The 24,731-nt window shown below is 63.8% G+C and overlaps 2 protein-coding genes and 1 long non-coding RNA gene across 7 annotated transcripts; 1 reads left to right on the top strand and 2 right to left on the bottom strand.

Annotated features, from left to right (window-relative positions):
- Nucleotides 1–8,573: 8,573 nt before the first annotated feature.
- On the bottom strand, nt 8,574–14,357 carry LOC110287730 (putative bifunctional dTTP/UTP pyrophosphatase/methyltransferase protein). Of its 3 annotated transcripts, none has more exons than XM_021154278.3 (9): nt 14,265–14,357; nt 11,114–11,298; nt 10,766–10,897; nt 10,437–10,484; nt 10,288–10,352; nt 10,037–10,101; nt 9,648–9,750; nt 8,945–9,092; nt 8,574–8,779 (listed from the first exon to the last, which is right to left on the bottom strand). In XM_021154278.3, the coding sequence occupies exons 2-9, from the start codon at nt 11,204–11,206 to the stop codon at nt 8,732–8,734; spliced, it is 702 nt and encodes a 233-aa protein (XP_021009937.1). In that variant the 5' UTR covers nt 11,207–11,298; nt 14,265–14,357; the 3' UTR covers nt 8,574–8,731. The 3 variants fall into 3 exon arrangements, with proteins under 3 accessions (XP_021009937.1, XP_021009936.1, XP_029329605.1); XM_021154277.3 differs by lacking the exon at nt 14,265–14,357 and adding an exon at nt 13,774–14,248; XM_029473745.2 differs by lacking the exons at nt 10,766–10,897; nt 14,265–14,357 and adding an exon at nt 13,774–14,250.
- Nucleotides 14,358–14,794: 437 nt separating this feature from the next.
- LOC110287729 (uncharacterized) lies at nt 14,795–17,429 on the bottom strand. Of its 2 annotated transcripts, none has more exons than XR_002377245.3 (3): nt 17,185–17,429; nt 15,462–15,559; nt 14,795–15,281 (listed from the first exon to the last, which is right to left on the bottom strand). It is a non-coding gene; the product is annotated as an uncharacterized LOC110287729 (long non-coding RNA). The 2 variants fall into 2 exon arrangements; XR_002377244.3 differs by having other exon boundaries at nt 15,462–15,555.
- Nucleotides 17,430–19,037: 1,608 nt separating this feature from the next.
- On the top strand, nt 19,038–23,494 carry Cd99 (CD99 molecule (Xg blood group)). Of its 2 annotated transcripts, none has more exons than XM_021154275.2 (9): nt 19,038–19,202; nt 20,932–20,973; nt 21,373–21,423; nt 21,661–21,717; nt 21,805–21,876; nt 22,226–22,267; nt 22,442–22,501; nt 22,597–22,710; nt 23,132–23,494. In XM_021154275.2, the coding sequence occupies exons 1-9, from the start codon at nt 19,133–19,135 to the stop codon at nt 23,146–23,148; spliced, it is 525 nt and encodes a 174-aa protein (XP_021009934.1). In that variant the 5' UTR covers nt 19,038–19,132; the 3' UTR covers nt 23,149–23,494. The 2 variants fall into 2 exon arrangements, with proteins under 2 accessions (XP_021009934.1, XP_021009933.1); XM_021154274.2 differs by having other exon boundaries at nt 22,439–22,501.
- Nucleotides 23,495–24,731: the final 1,237 nt, after the last annotated feature.

Genomic DNA, 24,731 nt, shown 5'->3' with positions numbered 1-24,731 from the left:
AAGCCAAAAACTATATAAAAAAACCAAAATAAAAAAAAAAATCTCTAAAACCCCAAAAACACGGTAAGGACCCCGACAGAAAAATTCAAGAACCCTAAAAATATCCTAAAAACCCTGAAACCTTCAAAAAAGAAAAATAAAAAAATAAAAAAAAACCCTTCGAGAACACGGAAGAACCGTAAAGCGGCAAAAACCCATAAACACCAAAAAAAAAAAACCAAAAAAAAAAAACCAGAAAATGACGTAAAATTGTTCAGAAAACACAGAAAGGCTGGGGGGGGGTCGATGATGTCACTTCCTGTTCCTGGGGGCGCTTCCGGTCGTCCATGACGTCACTTCCTGTCACAGAGGATCACCGTATTCACCAGGAAGCGTGGTGGTGACAGTGGTGGTGACAGTGGTGGTGACAGTGGTGGTGACAGTGGTGGTGACAGTGGTGGTGGTGACAGTGGTGGTGACAGTGGTGGTGACAGTGGTGGTGACAGTGGTGGTGACAGTGGTGGTGACAGTGGTGGTGACAGTGGTGGTGGTGACAGTGGTGGTGGTGACAGTGGTGGTGGTGACAGTGGTGGTGGTGACAGTGGTGGTGACAGTGGTGGTGGTGACAGTGGTGGTGACAGTGGTGGTGACAGTGGTGGTGACAGTGGTGGTGACAGTGGTGGTGACAGTGGTGGTGACAGTGGTGGTGACAGTGGTGGTGGTGACAGTGGTGGTGGTGACAGTGGTGGTGACAGTGGTGGTGACAGTGGTGGTGGTGACAGTGGTGGTGACAGTGGTGGTGACAGTGGTGGTGACAGTGGGGGTGACAGTGGTGGTGGTGACAGTGGTGGTGACAGTGGTGGTGACAGTGGTGGTGACAGTGGTGGTGGTGACAGTGGTGGTGACAGTGGTGGTGACAGTGGTGGTGGTGACAGTGGTGGTGGTGACAGTGGTGGTGGTGACAGTGGTGGTGACAGTGGTGGTGGTGACAGTGGTGGTGACAGTGGTGGTGACAGTGGTGGTGACAGTGGTGGTGGTGACAGTGGTGGTGGTGACAGTGGTGGTGGTGACAGTGGTGGTGACAGTGGTGGTGACAGTGGTGGTGGTGACAGTGGTGGTGGTGACAGTGGTGGTGACAGTGGTGGTGACAGTGGTGGTGACAGTGGTGGTGGTGACAGTGGTGGTGACAGTGGTGGTGACAGTGGTGGTGACAGTGGTGGTGGTGACAGTGGTGGTGACAGTGGTGGTGGTGACAGTGGTGGTGACAGTGGTGGTGACAGTGGTGGTGACAGTGGTGGTGACAGTGGTGGTGGTGACAGTGGTGGTGGTGACAGTGGTGGTGACAGTGGTGGTGGTGACAGTGGTGGTGACAGTGGTGGTGACAGTGGTGGTGACAGTGGTGGTGACAGTGGTGGTGACAGTGGTGGTGACAGTGGTGGTGACAGTGGTGGTGACAGTGGTGGTGACAGTGGTGGTGACAGTGGTGGTGGTGACAGTGGTGGTGACAGTGGTGGTGGTGACAGTGGTGGTGACAGTGGTGGTGGTGACAGTGGTGGTGACAGTGGTGGTGACAGTGGTGGTGGTGACAGTGGTGGTGACAGTGGTGGTGGTGACAGTGGTGGTGACAGTGGTGGTGACAGTGGTGGTGACAGTGGTGGTGACAGTGGTGGTGACAGTGGTGGTGGTGACAGTGGTGGTGACAGTGGTGGTGACAGTGGTGGTGGTGACAGTGGTGGTGACAGTGGTGGTGACAGTGGTGGTGACAGTGGTGGTGGTGACAGTGGTGGTGGTGACAGTGGTGGTGGTGACAGTGGTGGTGACAGTGGTGGTGACAGTGGTGGTGACAGTGGTGGTGACAGTGGTGGTGACAGTGGTGGTGACAGTGGTGGTGACAGTGGTGGTGACAGTGGTGGTGGTGACAGTGGTGGTGGTGACAGTGGTGGTGACAGTGGTGGTGACAGTGGTGGTGGTGACAGTGGTGGTGACAGTGGTGGTGACAGTGGTGGTGACAGTGGTGGTGACAGTGGTGGTGACAGTGGTGGTGACAGTGGTGGTGACAGTGGTGGTGACAGTGGTGGTGGTGACAGTGGTGGTGGTGACAGTGGTGGTGACAGTGGTGGTGACAGTGGTGGTGGTGACAGTGGTGGTGACAGTGGTGGTGACAGTGGTGGTGACAGTGGTGGTGACAGTGGTGGTGACAGTGGTGGTGACAGTGGTGGTGACAGTGGTGGTGACAGTGGTGGTGGTGACAGTGGTGGTGACAGTGGTGGTGGTGACAGTGGTGGTGACAGTGGTGGTGACAGTGGTGGTGACAGTGGTGGTGGTGACAGTGGTGGTGGTGACAGTGGTGGTGGTGACAGTGGTGGTGACAGTGGTGGTGACAGTGGTGGTGACAGTGGTGGTGACAGTGGTGGTGACAGTGGTGGTGACAGTGGTGGTGGTGACAGTGGTGGTGACAGTGGTGGTGGTGACAGTGGTGGTGACAGTGGTGGTGACAGTGGTGGTGGTGACAGTGGTGGTGACAGTGGTGGTGGTGACAGTGGTGGTGACAGTGGTGGTGACAGTGGTGGTGACAGTGGTGGTGGTGACAGTGGTGGTGACAGTGGTGGTGACAGTGGTGGTGACAGTGGTGGTGGTGACAGTGGTGGTGGTGACAGTGGTGGTGACAGTGGTGGTGACAGTGGTGGTGGTGACAGTGGTGGTGACAGTGGTGGTGACAGTGGTGGTGACAGTGGTAGTGGTGACAGTGGTGGTGACAGTGGTGGTGACAGTGGTGGTGACAGTGGTGGTGGTGACAGTGGTGGTGGTGACAGTGGTGGTGACAGTGGTGGTGACAGTGGTGGTGGTGACAGTGGTGGTGACAGTGGTGGTGACAGTGGTGGTGACAGTGGTGGTGACAGTGGTGGTGACAGTGGTGGTGACAGTGGTGGTGACAGTGGTGGTGACAGTGGTGGTGGTGACAGTGGTGGTGGTGACAGTGGTGGTGACAGTGGTGGTGACAGTGGTGGTGACAGTGGTGGTGACAGTGGTGGTGACAGTGGTGGTGGTGACAGTGGTGGTGACAGTGGTGGTGGTGACAGTGGTGGTGACAGTGGTGGTGACAGTGGTGGTGACAGTGGTGGTGGTGACAGTGGTGGTGGTGACAGTGGTGGTGACAGTGGTGGTGACAGTGGTGGTGACAGTGGTGGTGACAGTGGTGGTGACAGTGGTGGTGACAGTGGTGGTGACAGTGGTGGTGACAGTGGTGGTGGTGACAGTGGTGGTGACAGTGGTGGTGGTGACAGTGGTGGTGACAGTGGTGGTGACAGTGGTGGTGGTGACAGTGGTGGTGACAGTGGTGGTGGTGACAGTGGTGGTGACAGTGGTGGTGACAGTGGTGGTGACAGTGGTGGTGGTGACAGTGGTGGTGACAGTGGTGGTGACAGTGGTGGTGACAGTGGTGGTGACAGTGGTGGTGGTGACAGTGGTGGTGACAGTGGTGGTGGTGACAGTGGTGGTGACAGTGGTGGTGACAGTGGTGGTGACAGTGGTGGTGACAGTGGTGGTGGTGACAGTGGTGGTGACAGTGGTGGTGACAGTGGTGGTGACAGTGGTGGTGACAGTGGTGGTGACAGTGGTGGTGACAGTGGTGGTGACAGTGGTGGTGACAGTGGTGGTGACAGTGGTGGTGACAGTGGTGGTGACAGTGGTGGTGACAGTGGTGGTGACAGTGGTGGTGGTGACAGTGGTGGTGACAGTGGTGGTGGTGACAGTGGTGGTGACAGTGGTGGTGACAGTGGTGGTGGTGACAGTGGTGGTGACAGTGGTGGTGACAGTGGTGGTGACAGTGGTGGTGACAGTGGTGGTGACAGTGGTGGTGACAGTGGTGGTGGTGACAGTGGTGGTGACAGTGGTGGTGACAGTGGTGGTGACAGTGGTGGTGGTGACAGCGGTGGTGACAGTGGTGGTGGTGACAGTGGTGGTGACAGTGGTGGTGACAGTGGTGGTGACAGTGGTGGTGACAGTGGTGGTGACAGTGGTGGTGGTGACAGCGGTGGTGACAGTGGTGGTGGTGACAGTGGTGGTGACAGTGGTGGTGACAGTGGTGGTGACAGTGGTGGTGACAGTGGTGGTGACAGTGGTGGTGACAGTGGTGGTGACAGTGGTGGTGGTGACAGCGGTGGTGACAGTGGTGGTGGTGACAGTGGTGGTGACAGTGGTGGTGACAGTGGTGGTGACAGTGGTGGTGACAGTGGTGGTGGTGACAGTGGTGGTGACAGTGGTGGTGACAGTGGTGGTGACAGTGGTGGTGGTGACAGCGGTGGTGACAGTGGTGGTGGTGACAGTGGTGGTGACAGTGGTGGTGACAGTGGTGGTGACAGTGGTGGTGACAGTGGTGGTGACAGTGGTGGTGACAGTGGTGGTGACAGTGGTGGTGGTGACAGTGGTGGTGGTGACAGTGGTGGTGGTGACAGTGGTGGTGACAGTGGTGGTGACAGTGGTGGTGACAGTGGTGGTGACAGTGGTGGTGACAGTGGTGGTGGTGACAGCGGTGGTGACAGTGGTGGTGGTGACAGTGGTGGTGACAGTGGTGGTGACAGTGGTGGTGACAGTGGTGGTGACAGTGGTGGTGACAGTGGTGGTGACAGTGGTGGTGACAGTGGTGGTGACAGTGGTGGTGGTGACAGCGGTGGTGACAGTGGTGGTGGTGACAGTGGTGGTGACAGTGGTGGTGACAGTGGTGGTGACAGTGGTGGTGACAGTGGTGGTGGTGACAGTGGTGGTGACAGTGGTGGTGACAGTGGTGGTGACAGTGGTGGTGGTGACAGCGGTGGTGACAGTGGTGGTGGTGACAGTGGTGGTGACAGTGGTGGTGACAGTGGTGGTGACAGTGGTGGTGACAGTGGTGGTGACAGTGGTGGTGACAGTGGTGGTGGTGACAGTGGTGGTGGTGACAGTGGTGGTGGTGACAGTGGTGGTGACAGTGGTGGTGACAGTGGTGGTGGTGACAGTGGTGGTGGTGACAGTGGTGGTGGTGACAGTGGTGGTGACAGTGGTGGTGACAGTGGTGGTGGTGACAGTGGTGGTGACAGTGGTGGTGACAGTGGTGGTGACAGTGGTGGTGGTGACAGTGGTGGTGGTGACAGTGGTGGTGGTGACAGTGGTGGTGACAGTGGTGGTGACAGTGGTGGTGGTGACAGTGGTGGTGGTGACAGTGGTGGTGACAGTGGTGGTGACAGTGGTGGTGGTGACAGTGGTGGTGACAGTGGTGGTGGTGACAGTGGTGGTGACAGTGGTGGTGACAGTGGTGGTGGTGACAGTGGTGGTGACAGTGGTGGTGACAGTGGTGGTGGTGACAGTGGTGGTGGTGACAGTGGTGGTGACAGTGGTGGTGACAGTGGTGGTGACAGTGGTGGTGGTGACAGTGGTGGTGACAGTGGTGGTGGTGACAGTGGTGGTGACAGTGGTGGTGACAGTGGTGGTGGTGACAGTGGTGGTGACAGTGGTGGTGACAGTGGTGGTGACAGTGGTGGTGACAGTGGTGGTGACAGTGGTGGTGACAGTGGTGGTGACAGTGGTGGTGGTGACAGTGGTGGTGACAGTGGTGGTGGTGACAGTGGTGGTGACAGTGGTGGTGACAGTGGTGGTGACAGTGGTGGTGACAGTGGTGGTGACAGTGGTGGTGGTGACAGTGGTGGTGGTGACAGTGGTGGTGACAGTGGTGGTGACAGTGGTGGTGACAGTGGTGGTGGTGACAGTGGTGGTGACAGTGGTGGTGGTGACAGTGGTGGTGACAGTGGTGGTGACAGTGGTGGTGACTGTGGTGGTGACAGTGGTGGTGGTGACAGTGGTGGTGGTGACAGTGGTGGTGACAGTGGTGGTGACAGTGGTGGTGACAGTGGTGGTGACAGTGGTGGTGACAGTGGTGGTGACAGTGGTGGTGACAGTGGTGGTGGTGACAGTGGTGGTGGTGACAGTGGTGGTGGTGACAGTGGTGGTGACAGTGGTGGTGACAGTGGTGGTGGTGACAGTGGTGGTGGTGACAGTGGTGGTGGTGACAGTGGTGGTGACAGTGGTGGTGACAGTGGTGGTGACAGTGGTGGTGACAGTGGTGGTGGTGACAGTGGTGGTGACAGTGGTGGTGACAGTGGTGGTGACAGTGGTGGTGACAGTGGTGGTGACAGTGGTGGTGGTGACAGTGGTGGTGGTGACAGTGGTGGTGACAGTGGTGGTGACAGTGGTGGTGACAGTGGTGGTGGTGACAGTGGTGGTGACAGTGGTGGTGGTGACAGTGGTGGTGACAGTGGTGGTGACAGTGGTGGTGACAGTGGTGGTGACAGTGGTGGTGACAGTGGTGGTGACAGTGGTGGTGGTGACAGTGGTGGTGACAGTGGTGGTGGTGACAGTGGTGGTGACAGTGGTGGTGACAGTGGTGGTGACAGTGGTGGTGACAGTGGTGGTGACAGTGGTGGTGGTGACAGTGGTGGTGACAGTGGTGGTGGTGACAGTGGTGGTGACAGTGGTGGTGGTGACAGTGGTGGTGGTGACAGTGGTGGTGACAGTGGTGGTGACAGTGGTGGTGACAGTGGTGGTGGTGACAGTGGTGGTGACAGTGGTGGTGGTGACAGTGGTGGTGGTGACAGTGGTGGTGACAGTGGTGGTGACAGTGGTGGTGACAGTGGTGGTGACAGTGGTGGTGGTGACAGTGGTGGTGACAGTGGTGGTGGTGACAGTGGTGGTGACAGTGGTGGTGGTGACAGTGGTGGTGGTGACAGTGGTGGTGACAGTGGTGGTGACAGTGGTGGTGACAGTGGTGGTGACAGTGGTGGTGGTGACAGTGGTGGTGACAGTGGTGGTGACAGTGGTGGTGGTGACAGTGGTGGTGACAGTGGTGGTGGTGACAGTGGTGGTGACAGTGGCGGTGACAGTGGTGGTGGTGACAGTGGTGGTGACAGTGGTGGTGACAGTGGTGGTGACAGTGGTGGTGACAGTGGTGGTGGTGACAGTGGTGGTGACAGTGGTGGTGGTGACAGTGGTGGTGGTGACAGTGGTGGTGGTGACAGTGGTGGTGACAGTGGTGGTGACAGTGGTGGTAACAGTGGTGGTGGTGACAGTGGTGGTGGTGACAGTGGTGGTGGTGACAGTGGTGGTGACAGTGGTGGTGACAGTGGTGGTGGTGACAGTGGTGGTGACAGTGGTGGTGGTGACAGTGGTGGTGACAGTGGTGGTGACAGTGGTGGTGGTGACAGTGGTGGTGGTGACAGTGGTGGTGACAGTGGTGGTGACAGTGGTGGTGACAGTGGTGGTGACAGTGGTGGTGGTGACAGTGGTGGTGACAGTGGTGGTGGTGACAGTGGTGGTGACAGTGGTGGTGACAGTGGTGGTGGTGACAGTGGTGGTGGTGACAGTGGTGGTGACAGTGGTGGTGACAGTGGTGGTGACAGTGGTGGTGACAGTGGTGGTGACAGTGGTGGTGGTGACAGTGGTGGTGACAGTGGTGGTGACAGTGGTGGTGACAGTGGTGGTGGTGACAGTGGTGGTGGTGACAGTGGTGGTGACAGTGGTGGTGACAGTGGTGGTGACAGTGGTGGTGACAGTGGTGGTGACAGTGGTGGTGGTGACAGTGGTGGTGACAGTGGTGGTGGTGACAGTGGTGGTGACAGTGGTGGTGACAGTGGTGGTGACAGTGGTGGTGGTGACAGTGGTGGTGACAGTGGTGGTGACAGTGGTGGTGACAGTGGTGGTGGTGACAGTGGTGGTGACAGTGGTGGTGACAGTGGTGGTGACAGTGGTGGTGGTGACAGTGGTGGTGGTGACAGTGGTGGTGGTGACAGTGGTGGTGACAGTGGTGGTGACAGTGGTGGTGACAGTGGTGGTGACAGTGGTGGTGGTGACAGTGGTGGTGGTGACAGTGGTGGTGGTGACAGTGGTGGTGACAGTGGTGGTGACAGTGGTGGTGACAGTGGTGGTGACAGTGGTGGTGGTGACAGTGGTGGTGACAGTGGTGGTGGTGACAGTGGTGGTGACAGTGGTGGTGACAGTGGTGGTGACAGTGGTGGTGGTGACAGTGGTGGTGACAGTGGTGGTGGTGACAGTGGTGGTGGTGACAGTGGTGGTGGTGACAGTGGTGGTGGTGACAGTGGTGGTGACAGTGGTGGTGACAGTGGTGGTGACAGTGGTGGTGACAGTGGTGGTGGTGACAGTGGTGGTGACAGTGGTGGTGGTGACAGTGGTGGTGACAGTGGTGGTGACAGTGGTGGTGGTGACAGTGGTGGTGGTGACAGTGGTGGTGACAGTGGTGGTGACAGTGGTGGCGTCTGTGCCGATGCCAGAGCCAGAGACGAAAGCCGCCACCGAGGAGGACCCGGGCCCCCCCAGGCCAACATGGCCGCCCAATGTCGGCATGAGGCAGGGGGATGACCGCGAGTGCATGTGTGAGGCAGGGGGATGACCACAAGTGACTTGGCATCTTAAACAAACGACACAGTGATGTAGCCGGGGTCATCCCCCTGCCTCAGCTCTCTCCGTGTTTCGCGCGAGGTCTGCGCCAGTGACGGGGTCGGGGCCGCTGGGCGCGGGGCGTGGCGGCTTTGCCGTGTGAGGAGACAGTGGGGTCAGAGGTCAGAGGCCTTTATTTGCCCCGCCCGCTCCCGCGGGGTCGGGGGTCACACAGGGGTCACGGAGGCCGGGAGGTCAGAGTTCAACAGAGAGACTGGGGGGGGTCGATGACGTCACTTCCTGTTCCCGGCGGCGCTTCCCGTCGTCCATGACGTCACTTCCTGTCAGCGCTGTCGACTCCCGTGGTGGATGACGTCACTTCCTGTGTGGCAGGGACGGCAGGGACCGGATCAGGGACGGATGATGTCACTTCCTGCTCCCCTGACGCCACTTCCTGTCCCCCCAGACCCAACTCCCTGTGCCCCAGACGCCACTTCCTGTCCCGCCCCCGCCCCCTCCCTCCCGGCCGCCCCGCCCCCGCGCTGACCTCACTTCCTGCGGGGACCGGCAGCGCCCGCGCGAGCTCGCGGCAGAAGCGGTTGAGCGGGAAGCCCGCGGCGTTGAGGGCGTCGCCGGCCACGCCCTGCACCAGCATCGCGCCGCGCCCCTGGATGGCGTAGGCCCCGGCCTTGTCCCTGCGGGGCATCGGGGGTGGGCGGGGTCACGGGGGTCGCAATGACGTCACGGGCGCGACGGGACCCAGCGTAGGGGGGCGGGGCCGGGGTCACGGGTGTCGCGGTGACGTCTCGGCCGTGGGCGGGACCGCGCGCGGGGGGGGGGGGGGGGTGGGCGGGGTCACGGTGACATCACAGCCGCGGGCGGGACCAGGCGCGTGGGGGCGTAGGAGAGGCCGGGGTCACGGGGGTCGCGGTGGCGATGACGTCACGGCCGTGGGCGTGGCCGGGCGCGGGGGGGGGGCCGGGGTCACAGGGGTCGCGGTGACGTCATGGTCGCGGGCGGGGCCGGGCGCGGGGGGGCGGGGCCGGGGTCAAGGGGGTCGCGGTGACGTCACTGCCGTGGGCGGGGCCGGGCGTGGGGGGGCGGAGCCGGGGTCACGGGGTCGCGGTGACGTCACTGCCGTGGGCGGGACCGGGCGCGGGAAGGGGCGGGATCACGGGGTTTGCGGTGACGTCACGTCCGCGGGCGGGGCCGGGCGCGATGGGGGTGCAGGGGAGGGGGCGGGGCCTCACCAGCCCTCGCCGCCGTCCGCGTACTCGCGGATCAGCTCCTCCGACAGCGGCGAGAACGTCACGCGCGTCTCCTCGTGGAAGGCGCGCACTTCCTGGGCGGGGCCTGCGGGGCGGGAGGGGGCGTGGCCGGTCAGGTGGGGAGGGAGGAGGGCGGGGCCTCGGGGGCGGGGCCTGGCATGGCTGCCAATCGGCCTAGGGCCAGGAGTCGGGGGCGGGACTTCCGGTCATGACACCAGACAGGAAGTCCCGCCCCTTACAGGAAGTCCCGCCCCAGCGCACGCGCGATGTCGCCCAACCACGGCAGCCCCGCCCCCGGGTCGTGACCCCACCCCTGCCGTGACCCCCGACCTCCCGTGACCCCGCCCGCCGACCCCGCCGCCCCCGCTCACCTCCGAGGCCGCCCCAGGTGACGATGGCGACGCCGGTGATGACGCTGTGCTGCTTCCCGCTCAGGCTGCGGTGGGCGGGGCCACGCCGGGTGGGCGGGGTCAGTCCGGGTCAGGCAGGACCCGCCCACTGACCCATGGAGCCCCGCACTTCCTGTCTGGCCACCACTTCCTGGATGATGTCACTTCCCGTCCCCCATGACGTCACTTCCCTCCGTGACCCCGCCCCTTACCCCGCCCCTTACCCCGCCCACCTGCGCAGCATCCCCAGGGCGTCCTCGCGGTCCCTCGGCTTCTCCAGGATCCGCCCATCCACGGCCTGCGGGGGTGGGGCAGGGGGCGTGGTCAGGACCGGGGGGCGTGGCAGCGTCAGGGGCGGGGCCAGGGGCGGGGCCACACTCACCACCACGGTGTCCGCCCCGATGACGACGGTCGCGGTCTCCGGGTCCTCCTGGGGGAGGGGCAGGGGTGACGTCACTTCCTGTGGGCAGGGCAGGCCACGCCTCCCTCTCCGGAGACCACGCCCACAAGCCAGGGAGCGGGGCTGTGATGTCACTTCCTGCACGCCTGGTCAGCCCCGAGGCCCGCCCCTCACTCGGACCCCGCCCGTCCTCCCCGAGGCCCCGCCCCCCCGACCTGGGCCCCGCCCCCCCGACCTCGACCACGCCCCCCGACCTCGGCCCCGCCCCCCGACCTCGGCCACGCCCCCCGACCTCGGCCCCGCCCCCCGACCTGCGCCACACGCGCCGCCACCTCCCGCGCCTTCCCCGTCGCCGTCTCGCGCGCGTAGTCCTGGGGGCGGGGCCACGCGGCCTTGCTCAACGTCTCGGGGAAGCGGGGCGGGATCACCTCGAAGGCCACGCCCTGCGGGTGGGAGGGTCCGGCGGGGAGTCGGCCACGCCCCGGGTGACGTCACCAGTGCTCGGCCCCGCCCCTGCCCCGCCCGCCCGACCGTGTTGCGGCCTCCTCGCGGTGGGGGGGGGGGACCTGTCAGTCACCTGGAGCCCCGCCCACCCGCGTCCCACAGGGCACGGCCTGTCCGTCACGCGCGGCCCCGCCCCCGGCCCCGCCCCCACGCACCGCGCGCCCCAGGATCTCCTTCCTCCGCGGGGAGGCGCTCGCCAGGACGACGCGGCGGCCGCGCAGGCGCAGGGCGGGTGACGTCAGCGACATCCGGGGGTCAGCGCGGGGTCAGCGCGGGGTCAGGGCCGGGACCGCGGTCGCCGCCGCCGAGTTCGAATCCCAGCGGAGGCAGCGGCCGTGAACTTAGGTCCAACAATAAATAAAGATTAAAGTAAAACAAATAAATTTTTTTTTTTAAGGAAAATGAAACTGAGTAAATCAATCAATCAGCGGATAAATAATAAAAATAATAGAAATAATTAAATAAATAATAAATAAATAGGTAAATAATTAAATAAATAAATAGGTGGACAGGTAAATAAAAATTAAAATAAAACAAATGAATTTTTTTTAAAGAAAATGCAACTGAGTAAATAAATCAATCAGCGGACAAATAATGAAAATAATTAAACGGGTGAATAAATGAATAGATAAATAATAGAAATAATTAAATAAATAATAAATAAATAGATAAATAATTAAGTAAATAAATAGGTGGATAGGTAAATAAAAATTAATTAATTTAAATTAATGTGCATTCGGTGCTCACGCCAAAACCCTCCGCCCTTCCCGTGGGCCCCGCCCCTTCCCGTGTTTTCCCTGCTCTGCGTCGCAACGCCATGGGGTCGGCGTCCTGGTCACGCATGTCACGGTGGGGTGACGGGAAATTTAAATTTTTTTTTGAGACGCAGACCGCGGGGAAAGGTGATTATCAATATTTTGCATTATTATTATTATTATTATTATTATTATTATTACTGTTATTATTATTATTTTTTTATTTTTAGTGTAAAGAGCCACGACCGCGTGCGTCGGTGCAGGAAAAAAAGAAAATTTAAAAATTAAATTTTGAAACGTTGTTGTTGATGTTAAATATTAAAAATGAAATATCGTTGTCGTCGTCGTCGGGATAAATATTAAATATTAAAAAACTGTCCTTATATCTATTTATATATATATTTATGATGATTAACTCTACATGAATACATACACTATTAGGTAGTATATCATAGCGTATAGAAAAAAAAAATGCCAAAATTAAAAAAATTTTAAAAAAATTAAATTAAATTAAAATTTAAATTAAATTTAAAATACCACATGTATTTACGGCATATTTTAAATTATCTTTAATTTAATTTTCTATGATTATTATTAATTATATTGATTACGTATTATTTTAAGAAGCCGACTTTCCCCATCGATTATTTGACACACCCCCCCCCCGTGCTCGCCACTTTATTATCCCTACGTCACTGGATGGTCCCGACGTCGCGGTACGGCACGGCATATCGATTTTTTGGTACAAAAAAATTGCCAAAAAATGACGCATAAACAGTATAATGTATATATATATACATACACAGGTTACGTACATCACACCATTAATTATTTACCGTAGATATTTTTACCGTAATAAAAAATAATAATAATAATAATAATAATAGCGCTAATCATATACTGAAAAAAATTAAAATTTGAAATGTTTTTATTGATATTAAATATTAAAAAATGAGATGCTGGTATTGTTGTTGTTGTGATGAATATTAAATATTTTTAAAAAATCCTCCTTCTACATATTTTTATATATATATGATTATGAACCCTACACGAATACACACACTATGATATAATATGTTATAAATCTCATAATAGCATATAGAAAAAAAAAATGCCGAAAATAAATTTAAACGTCATATGTACGTATGGTATATTTTAAATCATATTTAATTTTTCATTATTATTAATTATTATTTTTATTTTTATAATTTTTTTATATTCATTTATTTTTTTATATTATTTATATTATTTTTATATTATTTATTTTTATTTATATATATATATTTATATATATATTTATATATATATATAATTTTTTATAATTATTATTTATTATTTTAATTATATTTAATTTATTACGATTATTATTTTAATTATATTTAAATTTTATTATTTTCATTATATGATTTTCCCATGGTGCACCGCGTATGTTAATGACGTCACCGGTGACCTTTCCGTCATTACGTCGTCACGCAGAAATATCACGCATGCGTGTTCATGGCGGGGGGGGCGGGGCTTCAGTGGGAACCTGAAGGAAGCGGCTCATGGATATTCCCTGGGGCCTCATTAATATTCATGAGGCTTCATTAATATTCACGCGGGGGCGGAAGGCTGACAGTCAGCGCGCACTCGGGCCCCGCCCCCAGCCACACAGGCCCCGCCCACGGTGACGTCAGGACGCCCGGGCTCCGGCAGAGGGCTTAGGTAAGTCATGAATATTCATGAGGGCTCATTAATATGCATGAGGAACACGGAGAAAAGCCTGAGTGCGGGCGATGATGAATATTCATCGCGCCTCATTAATATTCATGAGCGCGCTAACGCCCCAGGCCGACGGCGGTGGGGGCGGGGTCATTAATATTCATGAGCGCTCATTTGCATAACCGTCCGCAGAGAAGCCCGGGAGCGGAGTCCGCGGCCCTCGTTAATATTCATGAGCGCTCATTTGCATATTCATGAGCCCTCGCCAAGATTTTAAAACCTCAACCCCGAACCGCCCGAAGCCGGTTTTCCCTTCCCGCGGCCGCCCTGTCCGTCACCGACCGCGGGGCGGGACTTACCCGCCAGGGCGCCGCTTCCGGCAGCACCGGGAACCCCCGCGGTCGCGGTCCGCGGACTCCCACAACCCCCCGCGGCGGCGCCCGAGGACGCGCGGGACGTCCGTCAGGCCCGACTTCCGGTCACGGGCGGGACCCGCCGCTCGCGGTTCCGGTTCCCCCGCGTCCCCGGGACCCCGCCGTGACCCGGGGTGACCCCCGCCGCGTCCGCAGAGGCTGCCGGGAACGCGGCGCGGCGCCCGGACCGGTTCCGAGCACGACTTCCGGTCGGGGGGGGGCGGGATCAGGCGTTCGCGGTTCCGGTTTTCCTGGCCCGCGTTGGCCGCGTTTCCCTGCGTCCCCCGCGCGCGCCGGCCCCGCCCACCGCCGGGTACCGTAGGACGCGCGGGACGTCCGTCACATCGGACTTCCGGTGGAAGGCGGGACTAGAGCCCGCGTATCCGGTGTGCCGTTTCTCACGCTGCTCCGCGACCCCCGCGACCCCACGCACTCACCCGGCGGCCGGAAGTCACCGCGGAGCCGCGGCCCGCAGCTCTGGAAGGGCGGACAAGGCCGCGCCGCCGGAAGTGGAGCCGCCGCCGGAAGTGACGCGCCCGCCCCGGGCCCCGTTCCCGCGCCGGCGTCTGTCCGTCACCGCGGGCCCCGCCTCCCCGGGGGCTCCCAGGATCCTCAGCGCTGACCGCGCCTGACGACGCGGCGGGCACGAACCCGCAACCGGAAGTCCCCGCCTCCCGCGGCTGTCAGTCATCGCGATCCACGCCCCGCCCCTCCCAGAATCCCCAGCGATGACCTCTGTGACCCCCCCCATCCTTGACCTTCACGCACCGCTCCGTGACGTCACCCACATGACCCCTGACCCCCACAGGGTCGACCTCTGCGTGACCCCCTAGGGCCATGACGTCACGAAACCCCCCCAAAAAAAAAAATCCGTGACCCCTGACCCCCGGGCCGCGTCTGCCTGACCCCTGACCTCTCGCCCACCCCGGAAGTCGCAGAACAGGAAGTGGGGGCAGGGGGCGGGACCTAGGTTTCAAAAATACTCATTTATTTCCGCTGGGGGGGGGTGTGGTGCGGTGAGGGGGCGTGGCCGCGGGCGATGACGCGGGCGATGACGTCACAGCCGGGCGGGCCGCGGGGGGCATCGCGGGAGCTCTGACGACAAGGACGCGACGATGACGCAGCGATGACGACAGGGACACGGAGACGAGTGACTGACAGCTCCGGGTGGGCGGGGCGCCGCGCCGGAGGCCCCGCCCGCTCCCGTGACGTCACCACCGGCCGGGACGAGCAGGCGCGCGGAGGATCGGCGGCTGCGGTGCGGGGGTGGGCGGGGCCCCGGCGGTGACGTCACGGGACGGTCAGGCCCCGCCCACGGGGCGCTCATGGCTTGGCAAGATGGCGGACCGCGATGGCGGACGTTGCTTCCTTGATGTCGTCATCATCGCGTGCGAGGGGGCGGGGCCTCCCCCGGCGTGGGCGGGGCCTGCGTGACATCATCCCCAGCGCCGGACCTAAGGGGGGGGGGCGTCAGCCGTCACTCACGGTCGCCGGCCCCGCCCTCTGAGGGCCGCTGTGACGTCATCTGCCCACCGCCGCGTAGTGGGTGGGCGGGGACTCGGTCGGAGCGTGACGTCAGCGCTCGGGGGCGGGGCTTCCCCCACCCCCCTCTGGGCCCCGCCCACCCCACTCACCACCGCAGTCCTCCCCGCGGTCCGAGGCTGTGGGCGGTGACGTCATGGGTCGGGGGTCCGGGTGACGTCATGGGCCGTGGTCGTGGTCATCCCCCTGCCTCATGGGGGAAAAAAAAAGCAAAATCAGTAAACCTCGTGGTCAAGGTCATCCCCCTGCCTCAGAAGCACAGCCCGGGCACTCCTGTCATCCCCCTGCCTCAGAAGCACAGCCCGGGCACTCCCGTCATCCCCCTGTCTCAGAAGCACAGCCCGGGCACTCCCGTCATCCCCCTGCCTCAGAAGCACAGCCCGGTCACTCCCGTCATCCCCCTGCCTCAGAAGCACAGCCCGGGCACTCGTTGTCATCCTCCTGCCTCAGAAGCACAGCCCGGTCACTCCCGTCATCCCCCTGCCTCAGAAGCACAGCCCGGGCACTCCCGTCATCCCCCTGCCTCAGAAGCACAGCCCGGTCACTCCTGTCATCCCCCTGCCTCAGAAGCACAGCCCGGTCACTCCCGTCATCCCCCTGCCTCAGAAGCACAGCCCGGGCACTCCCGTCATCCCCCTGCCTCAGAAGCTCAGCCCGGTCACTCCCGTCATCCCCCTGCCTCAGAAGCACAGCCCGGGCACTCGCTGTCATCCCCCTGCCTCAGAAGCACAGCCCGGGCACTCCCGTCATCCCCCTGCCTCAGAAGCACAGCCCGGGCACTCCTGTCATCCCCCTGCCTCAGAAGCACAGCCCGGTCACTCCCGTCATCCCCCTGCCTCAGAAGCACAGCCCGGGCACTCCCGTCATCCCCCTGCCTCAGAAGCACAGCCCGGGCACTCCCGTCATCCCCCTGCCTCAGAAGCACAGCCCGGGCACTCCCGTCATCCCCCTGCCTCAGAAGCACAGCCCGGGCACTCCCGTCATCCCCCTGCCTCAGAAGCACAGCCCGGTCACTCCCGTCATCCCCCTGCCTCAGAAGCACAGCCCGGGCACTCCCGTCATCCCCCTGCCTCAGAAGCACAGCCCGGTCACTCCCGTCATCCCCCTGCCTCAGAAGCACAGCCCGGGCACTCCTGTCATCCCCCTGCCTCAGAGACATCCCCAGCAGCTCAAGGTCACTCCAGGTCATGCCCCTGCGTTAGAAACACCACCCCGGTCCCTCCCGTGATGCCCCTGCCTCGCTCCACGCTGCACCGCCCTCGCTCCGGGTCGCGGCGGTCACTCGCGGTCATCCCCCTGCCGCAGATTTCCCGCTTTTCTCTCCGTTCCCCACTGGCGGTCATCCCCTGCCGCAGATTCCCCGTTGTTCCTCCCCATCTCCCCCCCCCCCCCCGCTTCTCACTCGCGGTCATCCCCCAGCCGCAGATTTCCCTTTTTTTCTCCCTGCTTCTCACTCGCGGTCATCCCCCGGCCGCAGATTACCCGTTGTTCCTCCCCATCTCCCCCCGCTTCTCACTCACTGGCGGTCATCCCCCGCCCGCAGATTCCCCGTTGTTCCTCCCCATTTCCCCCCGATTCTCACTCACTGGCGGTCATCCCCCAGCCGCAGATTACCCGTTGTTCCTCCCCATTTCCCCCCGCTTCTCACTCGCGGTCATCCCCCGGCCGCAGATTTCCCTTTTTTTCTCCCCGTTTCTCACTCGCGGTCATCCCCCGGCCGCAGATTACCCGGTTTTCCTCCCCATTTCCCGCCCCGCTTCTCACTCGCGGTCATCCCCCGGCCGCAGATTCCCGGTTTTTCTCCGGGCTCCTCACCGCGGGCGGCGTTGTTGGCGGCCATGCCCCGGCCGTCGCGCGCGTGACGTCACAGGCCGTGGTCGCAGTCCACGTCGCGGCAGATGTACCAGAGGATGACGTAGAGGATGAGGAGGATGGCGAAGATGAAGAGCGCGACCAGCAGCGCCTTCGTCACGGGCGACACCAGCGACTGCATCCCGGGGTCACGGGGTCACGCGGGGTCGCCACGCCCACCCCGCAGGCCCCGCCCCGCCGCCGCGACCCCCGACCCCCGACCCCCGACCCCGCGCCAGGACGCGGAAAGGCGAGAAAAGCGCGGGCCCAGGGCGAGGCTGTGCGGCGCGGCGGCGACTGCGGCGGGGATGCGCGCGCACGCGGGGGCGGGGCCTGCGGGGCGCGGGGCGGGGTCGGCGGGGATGCGCGCGCACGCGGGGGCGGGGCCTGCGGGGCGGGGCCTGCGGGGCGCGGGGCGGCGACTGCGGCGGGGATGCGCGCGCACGCGGGGGCGGGGCCTGCGGGGCGGGGCCTGCGGGGCGCGGGGCGGCGACTGCGGCGGGGATGCGCGCGCACGCGGGGGCGGGGCCTGCGGGGCGCGGGGCGGGGCCTGCGCGGCGCGGGGCGGCGACTGCGGCGGGGATGCGCGCGCACGCGGGGGCGGGGTCGGCGGGGTGCGGGGCGGGGCCTGCAGGAAGCGCGGGAGGGGCGGGGCGTGTGGGACGCGAGGGGCGGGGTTAGAGAGACGCGGGTGGCGACTGCGGCTGCGCGGCAGCGAGGCTGGGGAGGCGGGGTCGGAGCCCGGGGTGGGCGTGGCCTGCGAAAGCGACGTCGAGGGGGGCGGAGTCACGGGGACGCCGGGGGCGGGGTCGGCAGGACGCGGCGGTGGCCGCGCGAGGCTCAGAGCGAGGCTCTGGGGCGGGGTCGGGACGTAGGGGGTGGAGCCTGCGGGTCCCCGGGGGCGGGGCCTGGTCGAGGGGCGACGGCGGAGACGCACAGGGGGCGTGGCTTGAACATAGCAGCGGCCGGAGGTAAAGGTAAACGGAGGCAGGGGATTGACCTCGACCTTCTGAGAGGTCATGAGGTCAGTCCCTGGCTTGAGTGACAGCTGCGTGTAGCCACGCCCACCAACCATGAGGGGGAGAAGCCTGGGTGACCCCGAGGCGGTGGGCGTGGCCTCCCCGCAAGCCCCACCCCTCCAGGCCACGCCCTCCTTCCTCCATTCCCAGCCTTGATTTCCCGAATGGGGCGGGGCTTGGGCCCAGAGGGCGTGGCTCTGACTTCCGAGGGCGTGGTTATCCCGTGGTGGGCGTGGTTATCCCGCTGGAACCGCCCGGCTGCGCTGTCACTCACAGGGCCCCTCTCCCGGCGGAGCCGCGTCAGCCCTGGGGGGCGTGGCTTGCCTCGCGCGGGCGTGGCTTCCTCTCCTGGGGGCGTGGCTTCCCTCCCGGCGGAGCAGCGTCAGCCCTGGGGGGCGTGGCTTGACTCGCGAGGGCGTGGCTTCCTATCCTGGGGGCGTGGCTTCCCTTCTGGCAGAGCAGCGTCAGCCCTGGGGGCGTGGCTTGCCTCGCGCGGGCGTGGCTTCCCATCCTGGCGTGGCTGACAGACGACGGGCGTGGCTTCCGCTCTGTGGGCGTGGCCTCCCGGCCTCCCTCGGGCCCCGCCCCTCGCCCGTTATTTTTCCGTTATTATTTTTTATTGATTTTTTTTTCCTTTTTGGCCTCGAATTCCGGGGTGGGCGTGGCTCCCGCCGTCCGCGTGGGCGTGGCTCCCGCCGTCCCCGTGGGCGTGGCTCCCTCCCGCGGCCCCGCCCCGCAGAATCTTTTCCTATTTTTTTGGCGGGGTTTCCCCCGTGGGCGTGGCCCTGACCCTGACGTCACTTCCGCATTCCCTTCACTTTGGCGGGGACTCCCTCGTGGGCGTGGCTTCCCGGCCCCGCCCCGCAGCCGCGCCCGTCAATCACGGCCTGGCCATGGCGCGCGCGGCGGCGGCGGCCGCGGTTCTGGCCCTGGCGCTGCTCGGGGCCGCGGCGCGGGGCGCGGGTGAGGCCCGGGGTCGGGGGTCGGGGGTCAGGGGTCACGCGGGGTCACGCGGGGTCACGCGGGTGAGGCCGGGGAGTGGCCGCCATGGGCGGGCGCGGGCGCGCGGGGAGGAAAACCGGGACTCGCGGCCACTCCCCGGCCGCAGCTCCGCACTGGCGGGCACTCCCCTGCCGCAGCTCCGAGGTCTGGGCCACTCCCCGGCCGCAGCTCCGCACTGGCGGGCACTCCCCGGCCGTAGCTTCTCCCCGAGTCAGGCGGGAGAGCAGAGTCACTCCCCGGCCGTAGCTCCGCACTGGCGAGCACTCCCCGGCCGTAGCTCTGCGGGCGCGCGGGAACTCGCGGCCACTCCCCGGCCGTAGCTCTGCGGGCGCGCGGGAACTCGCGGGTCACTCCCCGGCCGTAGCTCTGCGGGCGCGCGGGAACTCGCGGCCACTCCCCGGCCGTAGCTCTGCGGGCGCGCGGGAACTCGCGGCCACTCCCCGGCCGTAGCTCTGCGGGCGCGCGGGAACTCGCGGCCACTCCCCGGCCGTAGCTCTGCGGGCGCGCGGGAACTCGCGGCCACTCCCCGGCCGTAGCTCTGCGGGCGCGCGGGAACTCGCGGCCACTCCCCGGCCGTAGCTCTGCGGGCGCGCGGGAACTCGCGGCCACTCCCCTGCCTGCCCCCCACCCCCCGCCTCCATGTCTGCCCGGTCCCGGTCAATCCCCTGCCGTCGTCTCGCCCCTCCGGGCCCCCGCCCCCCCCCCCGCTGTTTATCGCGGGCCGCGGCGCAGGGCGTGGTGGGTGGGGCCGGGGAATCCCCGGGTGGGCGTGGCCTGGCGGCGGAGGGGCGGGGCTGGGTCGGCGCCTGCGCACTCGGGCGAGCGGTTGGCGGCGGAGCTGCGGCCGGGGAGTGGCCGCGAGTGCCCCCGTTCCGGGAGCCGCGGCTGCAGGGGGATGACCGTGAGTGACCGGGGGACCCCGGCGGACCCCGCCCTCGCCTCCCAGCAACCCCCGCGCCGCCCCCGGGGACGCCCGCGCCGGGATTTCAATCTTGCGGGCGCCACTTCCGGTTCCCCGGCGCGGCGGCGCCCGCGTCACTTCCGGGTTTCCCCGCTCAGCGGGGCGGGGTTTAGCGCGGATGGGCGTGGCCGGCGCGGCTCCTTTCCAGCCTCAGGCGGAGCGGCGGGGGCAGGGGTCGTGGGCGGGGCTTCCGCCGAGCGCGGTCCGACCGGAAGTGAAGGGGCGGGGCCGGGGAATCCCAACCTCGGATCTGGAATATTCAGGCTTGAGGCCTGGACGTTCTCGGTGAGGTCATCGCGGTGGGCGGGGCCGGAGGGGGCGGGGCCAACGATAAAAAACCGACGTTTCACCTCTGCGATTTCCATATGCAAATGGGGCGGGGCGGGGCTTTGGGCGCCTGGACTTGGCTTCGCGCGTGGAGGGCGTGGTTTGGGGGCGTGGCCTCCTCAGGCGCCGCCCAGAGGGGCGGAGTCGAGGCTACGGCCTGGGGGTGGGGCCCAGGGCTACGTCAATGCGCTCATCTGCATATTCAAATCAGCCGGGAGAGCCCGGCCCGGGGTGGGCGGGGCTGGGGGCGGGGCCACGGGCGACTCCACCCCACGCCTCCCCCTCGCTTCCTGTGGGGGCGGGGTTGAGCCTGACGTCTGGGGGCGGGGCAGATGCGGGAGCCTGGGTATGTAAACGAGGTGCTAATTTGCATATTCATGATTTTGTCCCCGCCCCCCGCAGCCGGAGATGGCGGCGACTTCGACCTGGGCGACGCCCTGGGCGGTGAGGCCCCTCCCACAGCCCCTCCCCGCGTGACAGGAAGTGACGTCGTGGGGGCAGAGTGACGTCACCGCGCATAGACGAATACGCAGACGTGGGGCGCGGCCGGGGGGCGGGGTCCTCGCTGGGGAGGGGCGGGGCTTATGCAAATCTGGGGACGAGTGAATTAGTAACCCGGAAGTGACGTCACTGGAGGATACTGCATATGCAAATCAATATGCAAATCGGGGGGTTGATGATCACAGGAGCAGTGACGTCACCGGGCTATGCAAACGTCTCATTTGCATAACTGAATATTCAAATCAGCCCGAGTTAACCTAGAAAAATGAGATGAGTGGCAACTTCCTGTCCCCGCCCACACTTCCTGTCCCCGCCCCACTCACTTCCTGTCCCCCCCCCCAGACCCCGACACGAAGCCGACGCCCAAGGCCCCAACGCCCAAGAAGCCATCAGGTGACGTCGGGGTCACGGTGGGCGGGGCCCGGGGTCACGGTGGGCGGGGCCCGGGGTCCCCGCTTCCTGTTGGCCTCCCGGGCACTTCCTGTGCGTGCGCCGCTCACGTCCCCTCGCTTCCCGTCGGCACTTCCGGTTCCACCCCACACTTCCTGTTTCCCGCCCGCTCACTTCCTGTCCCGCCCCCCCGCTTCCTGCTCCCGCGCTGACCCCGCCCCCCGCCCCGCCCCCCCCCAGGAGGCTTCGACCTGGAGGACGCCCTGCCCGGCGATGGCGGCGATGGCGGCGGCCGAGGTGAGCGCGGCGGGGTCGGGGTCGGGGGGCGGGGCCCCGGGGCATCATGGGAGGCCTCACTTCCGGTGCCGTCCCCGCCCCCCGCAGGCGCCGCGGGCGAGAAGCCGGGGAACCGGCCCCAGCCGGACCCGAAGCCGCCCGGGACGCACGGAGACTCAGGTGGGCGGGGCCCGCGCGCTGACGAGGGGCGGGGCCTGCATGCTAATGAGGGGAGCCATGGTTTATGCTAATGAGGCCTGGGAGGCGGAGCCTAGCGCGCCCCCTGCCTTATGCTAATGAGCCCGGCAGTATGCAAATGAGGCGCCGCCTTTATGCAAATCGGCTCCGGGGTTCATGCAAATGAGGCCCCGTTTATGCTAATTCCCCGCGCGGGACCTCGCAGCCCGTGACGTCACTTCCTGTCCCTCCCCCTCGCCGCTCGCCCCCCACCCTGTGCTAATTTATGCTGATTTCTGCCCCGCCCTCGCTCGCGGTGACGTCATCCGGCCCCGCCCACCCCACCCCGCAGGCGGGATCTCGGACACCGACCTGGCGGACGCCGCGGGACAGGGTGAGTGAGTGAGGGCGGCCACGCCCACTTCCTGTCCGGGGCCCCACCCGCGATGACGTCACGGTCCGGCCCCTCCCCGGTGACGTCACCGCCCAGCCTGACGGGGGGGGGGTGGGTGGGAGGGGCCGGGGTCGGGGCTCAGGGCATTGTGGGAAATCCCCGCCCACCCAGGAGGAGGCGGAGCCGGGCGACGCGGGAGCGGCCATGATGGCGGCGGCGGGGCGGAGCCGGAAGGTAGGGGACAGGAAGTCCCGCCCCGGACGCCCCGACACTCATCCCCGCGGGCGGCCCCGCCTCCCCGTGACGTCACTTCCTGTCCCCGCCCCCAGGGTCGCCGCAGGGCCTGGTCCCGGGCGTGGTCGCGGCCGTGGTGGCCGCCGTGGCGGGCGCGGTCTCGAGCTTCGTGGCCTATCAGAGGCGGCGCCTGTGCTTCCGGGAGGGCGGTGAGGTCGCCGCGGGGTCACCGCGGGGGTCACGGGGGCGGGGTCGCGGGCCGCAGGGGGCGTGGTCACCGCGGGGGTCACGGGGGCGGGGTCGCGGGCCGCAGGGGGCGGGGTTTCCTGTCCACCCCGGCGACGTCGCTGCGGTGGGCGGAGCCTCGGCGTCTCTGCCATGACGTCATGGATCCTGGGGGCGGGGCCTGGACCGGAGCGAGGGGCGGGGCTTCCCAGGAAAAACCGGTGATGTCATGCATCCCCTGGGCAACAGTGACGTCATCATCATCATCATAGCGGGACAGGGGCGGGGCCTGCCGTGGGCGGGGCCTGCGAGCCTCGGGGCGGCGACGTCGCCGGGTGGGGAGGGCGGGGCTTCGCGGGCTTTGCCCCCTCACTTCCTGCTCCCCCGCCCCCTCCCTCCCCGCAGGCTCCGCCCCCGTGTAGATGACGTCATGGCCACGCCCACTCAGGCATCGCTGACGCTGCTCATTTGCATACGCGCTCCCCGCCTCCCGCCGCGACGTCACCGGCCCCGCCCCCCGGCGCCCCCTGGAGACGCAAACGCTTCGGCCCCGCCCCCCGCCGCGACGTCACCGCCCGCCAGCCCCGCCCCCTCGCCTCCGCATCGGTGACGTCGGAGCTGCCGCAGGCCCCGCCCCCCTGACCCCGCTGACGTCGTGGCCTCCCCAGAGACGGAGCCATCGCGGGCATCCCCCTGCCTCAGCTCGGACAGGAAGGAGCGGGGCCTGGAGGCCGGGGGCGGGGCCGGAAATAAAGGCGGGGTTTTGTATCCCGGAGTCTGTGCGTCCGTCACTCAGGGTAGGCGGGGCGGTGACGTCACAGGAAGTCCCGCCCCCGCCCCAGCCGCACTCGGGGTCACTCCCCTGCCTCAGCTCCTCCTCTCCTCCACCCCAGCTGCACTCAGGGTCACTCCCCTGCCTCAGCTCCTCCTCTCCTCCACCCCAGCTGCACTCAGGGTCACTCCCCTGCCTCAGCTCCTCCTCCACCCCAGCCGCACTCAGGGTCACTCCCCTGCCTCAGCTCCTCCTCTCCTCCACCCCAGCCGCACTCAGGGTCACTCCCCTGCCTCAGCTCCTCCTCCACCCCAGCCGCACTCAGGGTCACTCCCCTGCCTCAGCTCCTCCTCTCCTCCACCCCAGCTGCACTCAGGGTCACTCCCCTGCCTCAGCTCCTCCTCCACCCCAGCCGCACTCAGGGTCACTCCCCTGCCTCAGCTCCTCCTCTCCTCCACCCCAGCCGCACTCAGGGTCACTCCCCTGCCTCAGCTCCTCCTCCACCCCAGCTGCACTCAGGGTCACTCCCCTGCCTCAGCTCCTCCTCCACCCCAGCTGCACTCAGGGTCACTCCCCTGCCTCAGCTCCTCCTCCACCCCAGCCGCACTCAGGGTCACTCCCCTGCCTCAGCTCCTCCTCCACCCCAGCTGCACTCAGGGTCACTCCCCTGCCTCAGCTCCTCCTCTCCTCCACCCCAGCCGCACTCAGGGTCACTCCCCTGCCTCAGCTCCTCCTCTCCTCCACCCCAGCCGCACTCAGGGTCACTCCCCTGCCTCAGCTCCTCCTCTCCTCCACCCCAGCCGCACTCAGGGTCACTCCCCTGCCTCAGCTCCTCCTCTCCTCCACCCCAGCCGCACTCAGGGTCACTCCCCTGCCTCAGCTCCTCCTCCACCCCAGCCGCACTCAGGGTCACTCCCCTGCCTCAGCTCCTCCTCCTCCCCAGCCACACTCAGGGTCACTCCCCTGCCTCAGCTCCTCCTCTCCTCCACCCCAGCCGCACTCAGGGTCACTCCCCTGCCTCAGCTCCTCCTCCACCCCAGCCGCACTCAGGGTCACTCCCCTGCCTCAGCTCCTCCTCCACCCCAGCCGCACTCAGGGTCACTCCCCTGCCTCAGCTCCTCCTCCACCCCAGCTGCACTCAGGGTCACTCCCCTGCCTCAGCTCCTCTCCTCCACCCCAGCTGCACTCAGGGTCACTCCCCTGCCTCAGCTCCTCCTCTCCTCCACCCCAGCC

The sequence above is a fragment of the Mus caroli genome, unplaced genomic scaffold, assembly GCF_978045245.1.
Source record: "Mus caroli unplaced genomic scaffold, Mus_caroli_1 scaffold_5, whole genome shotgun sequence".
Lineage (NCBI taxonomy): Eukaryota > Metazoa > Chordata > Mammalia > Rodentia > Muridae > Mus > Mus caroli.
The sequence above is the reverse complement of the archived record's forward strand: the minus strand, read 5'-3'. Positions and strand labels throughout refer to the sequence as shown.

What these genes read in the sequence shown, in the direction of transcription:
- Cd99 (XM_021154274.2), top strand. Translation starts at nt 19,133, where the DNA reads ATGGCGCGCGCGGCGGCGGCGGCCGCGGTTCTGGCCCTGGCGCTGCTC. An exon ending in CGGCGATGGCGGCGGCCGAG is followed by an intron (nt 21,718 to 21,804) that starts GTGAGCGCGGCG and finishes CGCCCCCCGCAG; the next exon opens with GCGCCGCGGGCGAGAAGCCG. An exon ending in CGGCGGGGCGGAGCCGGAAG is followed by an intron (nt 22,502 to 22,596) that starts GTAGGGGACAGG and finishes CCCCGCCCCCAG; the next exon opens with GGTCGCCGCAGGGCCTGGTC.
- LOC110287730 (XM_021154278.3), bottom strand. Translation starts at nt 11,206, where the DNA reads ATGTCGCTGACGTCACCCGCCCTGCGCCTGCGCGGCCGCCGCGTCGTC. An exon ending in CACCTGGGGCGGCCTCGGAG is followed by an intron (nt 9,751 to 10,036) that starts GTGAGCGGGGGC and finishes CCCGCCCCGCAG; the next exon opens with GCCCCGCCCAGGAAGTGCGC. An exon ending in CGGTCCCCGCAGGAAGTGAG is followed by an intron (nt 8,780 to 8,944) that starts GTCAGCGCGGGG and finishes CCTGCCACACAG; the next exon opens with GAAGTGACGTCATCCACCAC.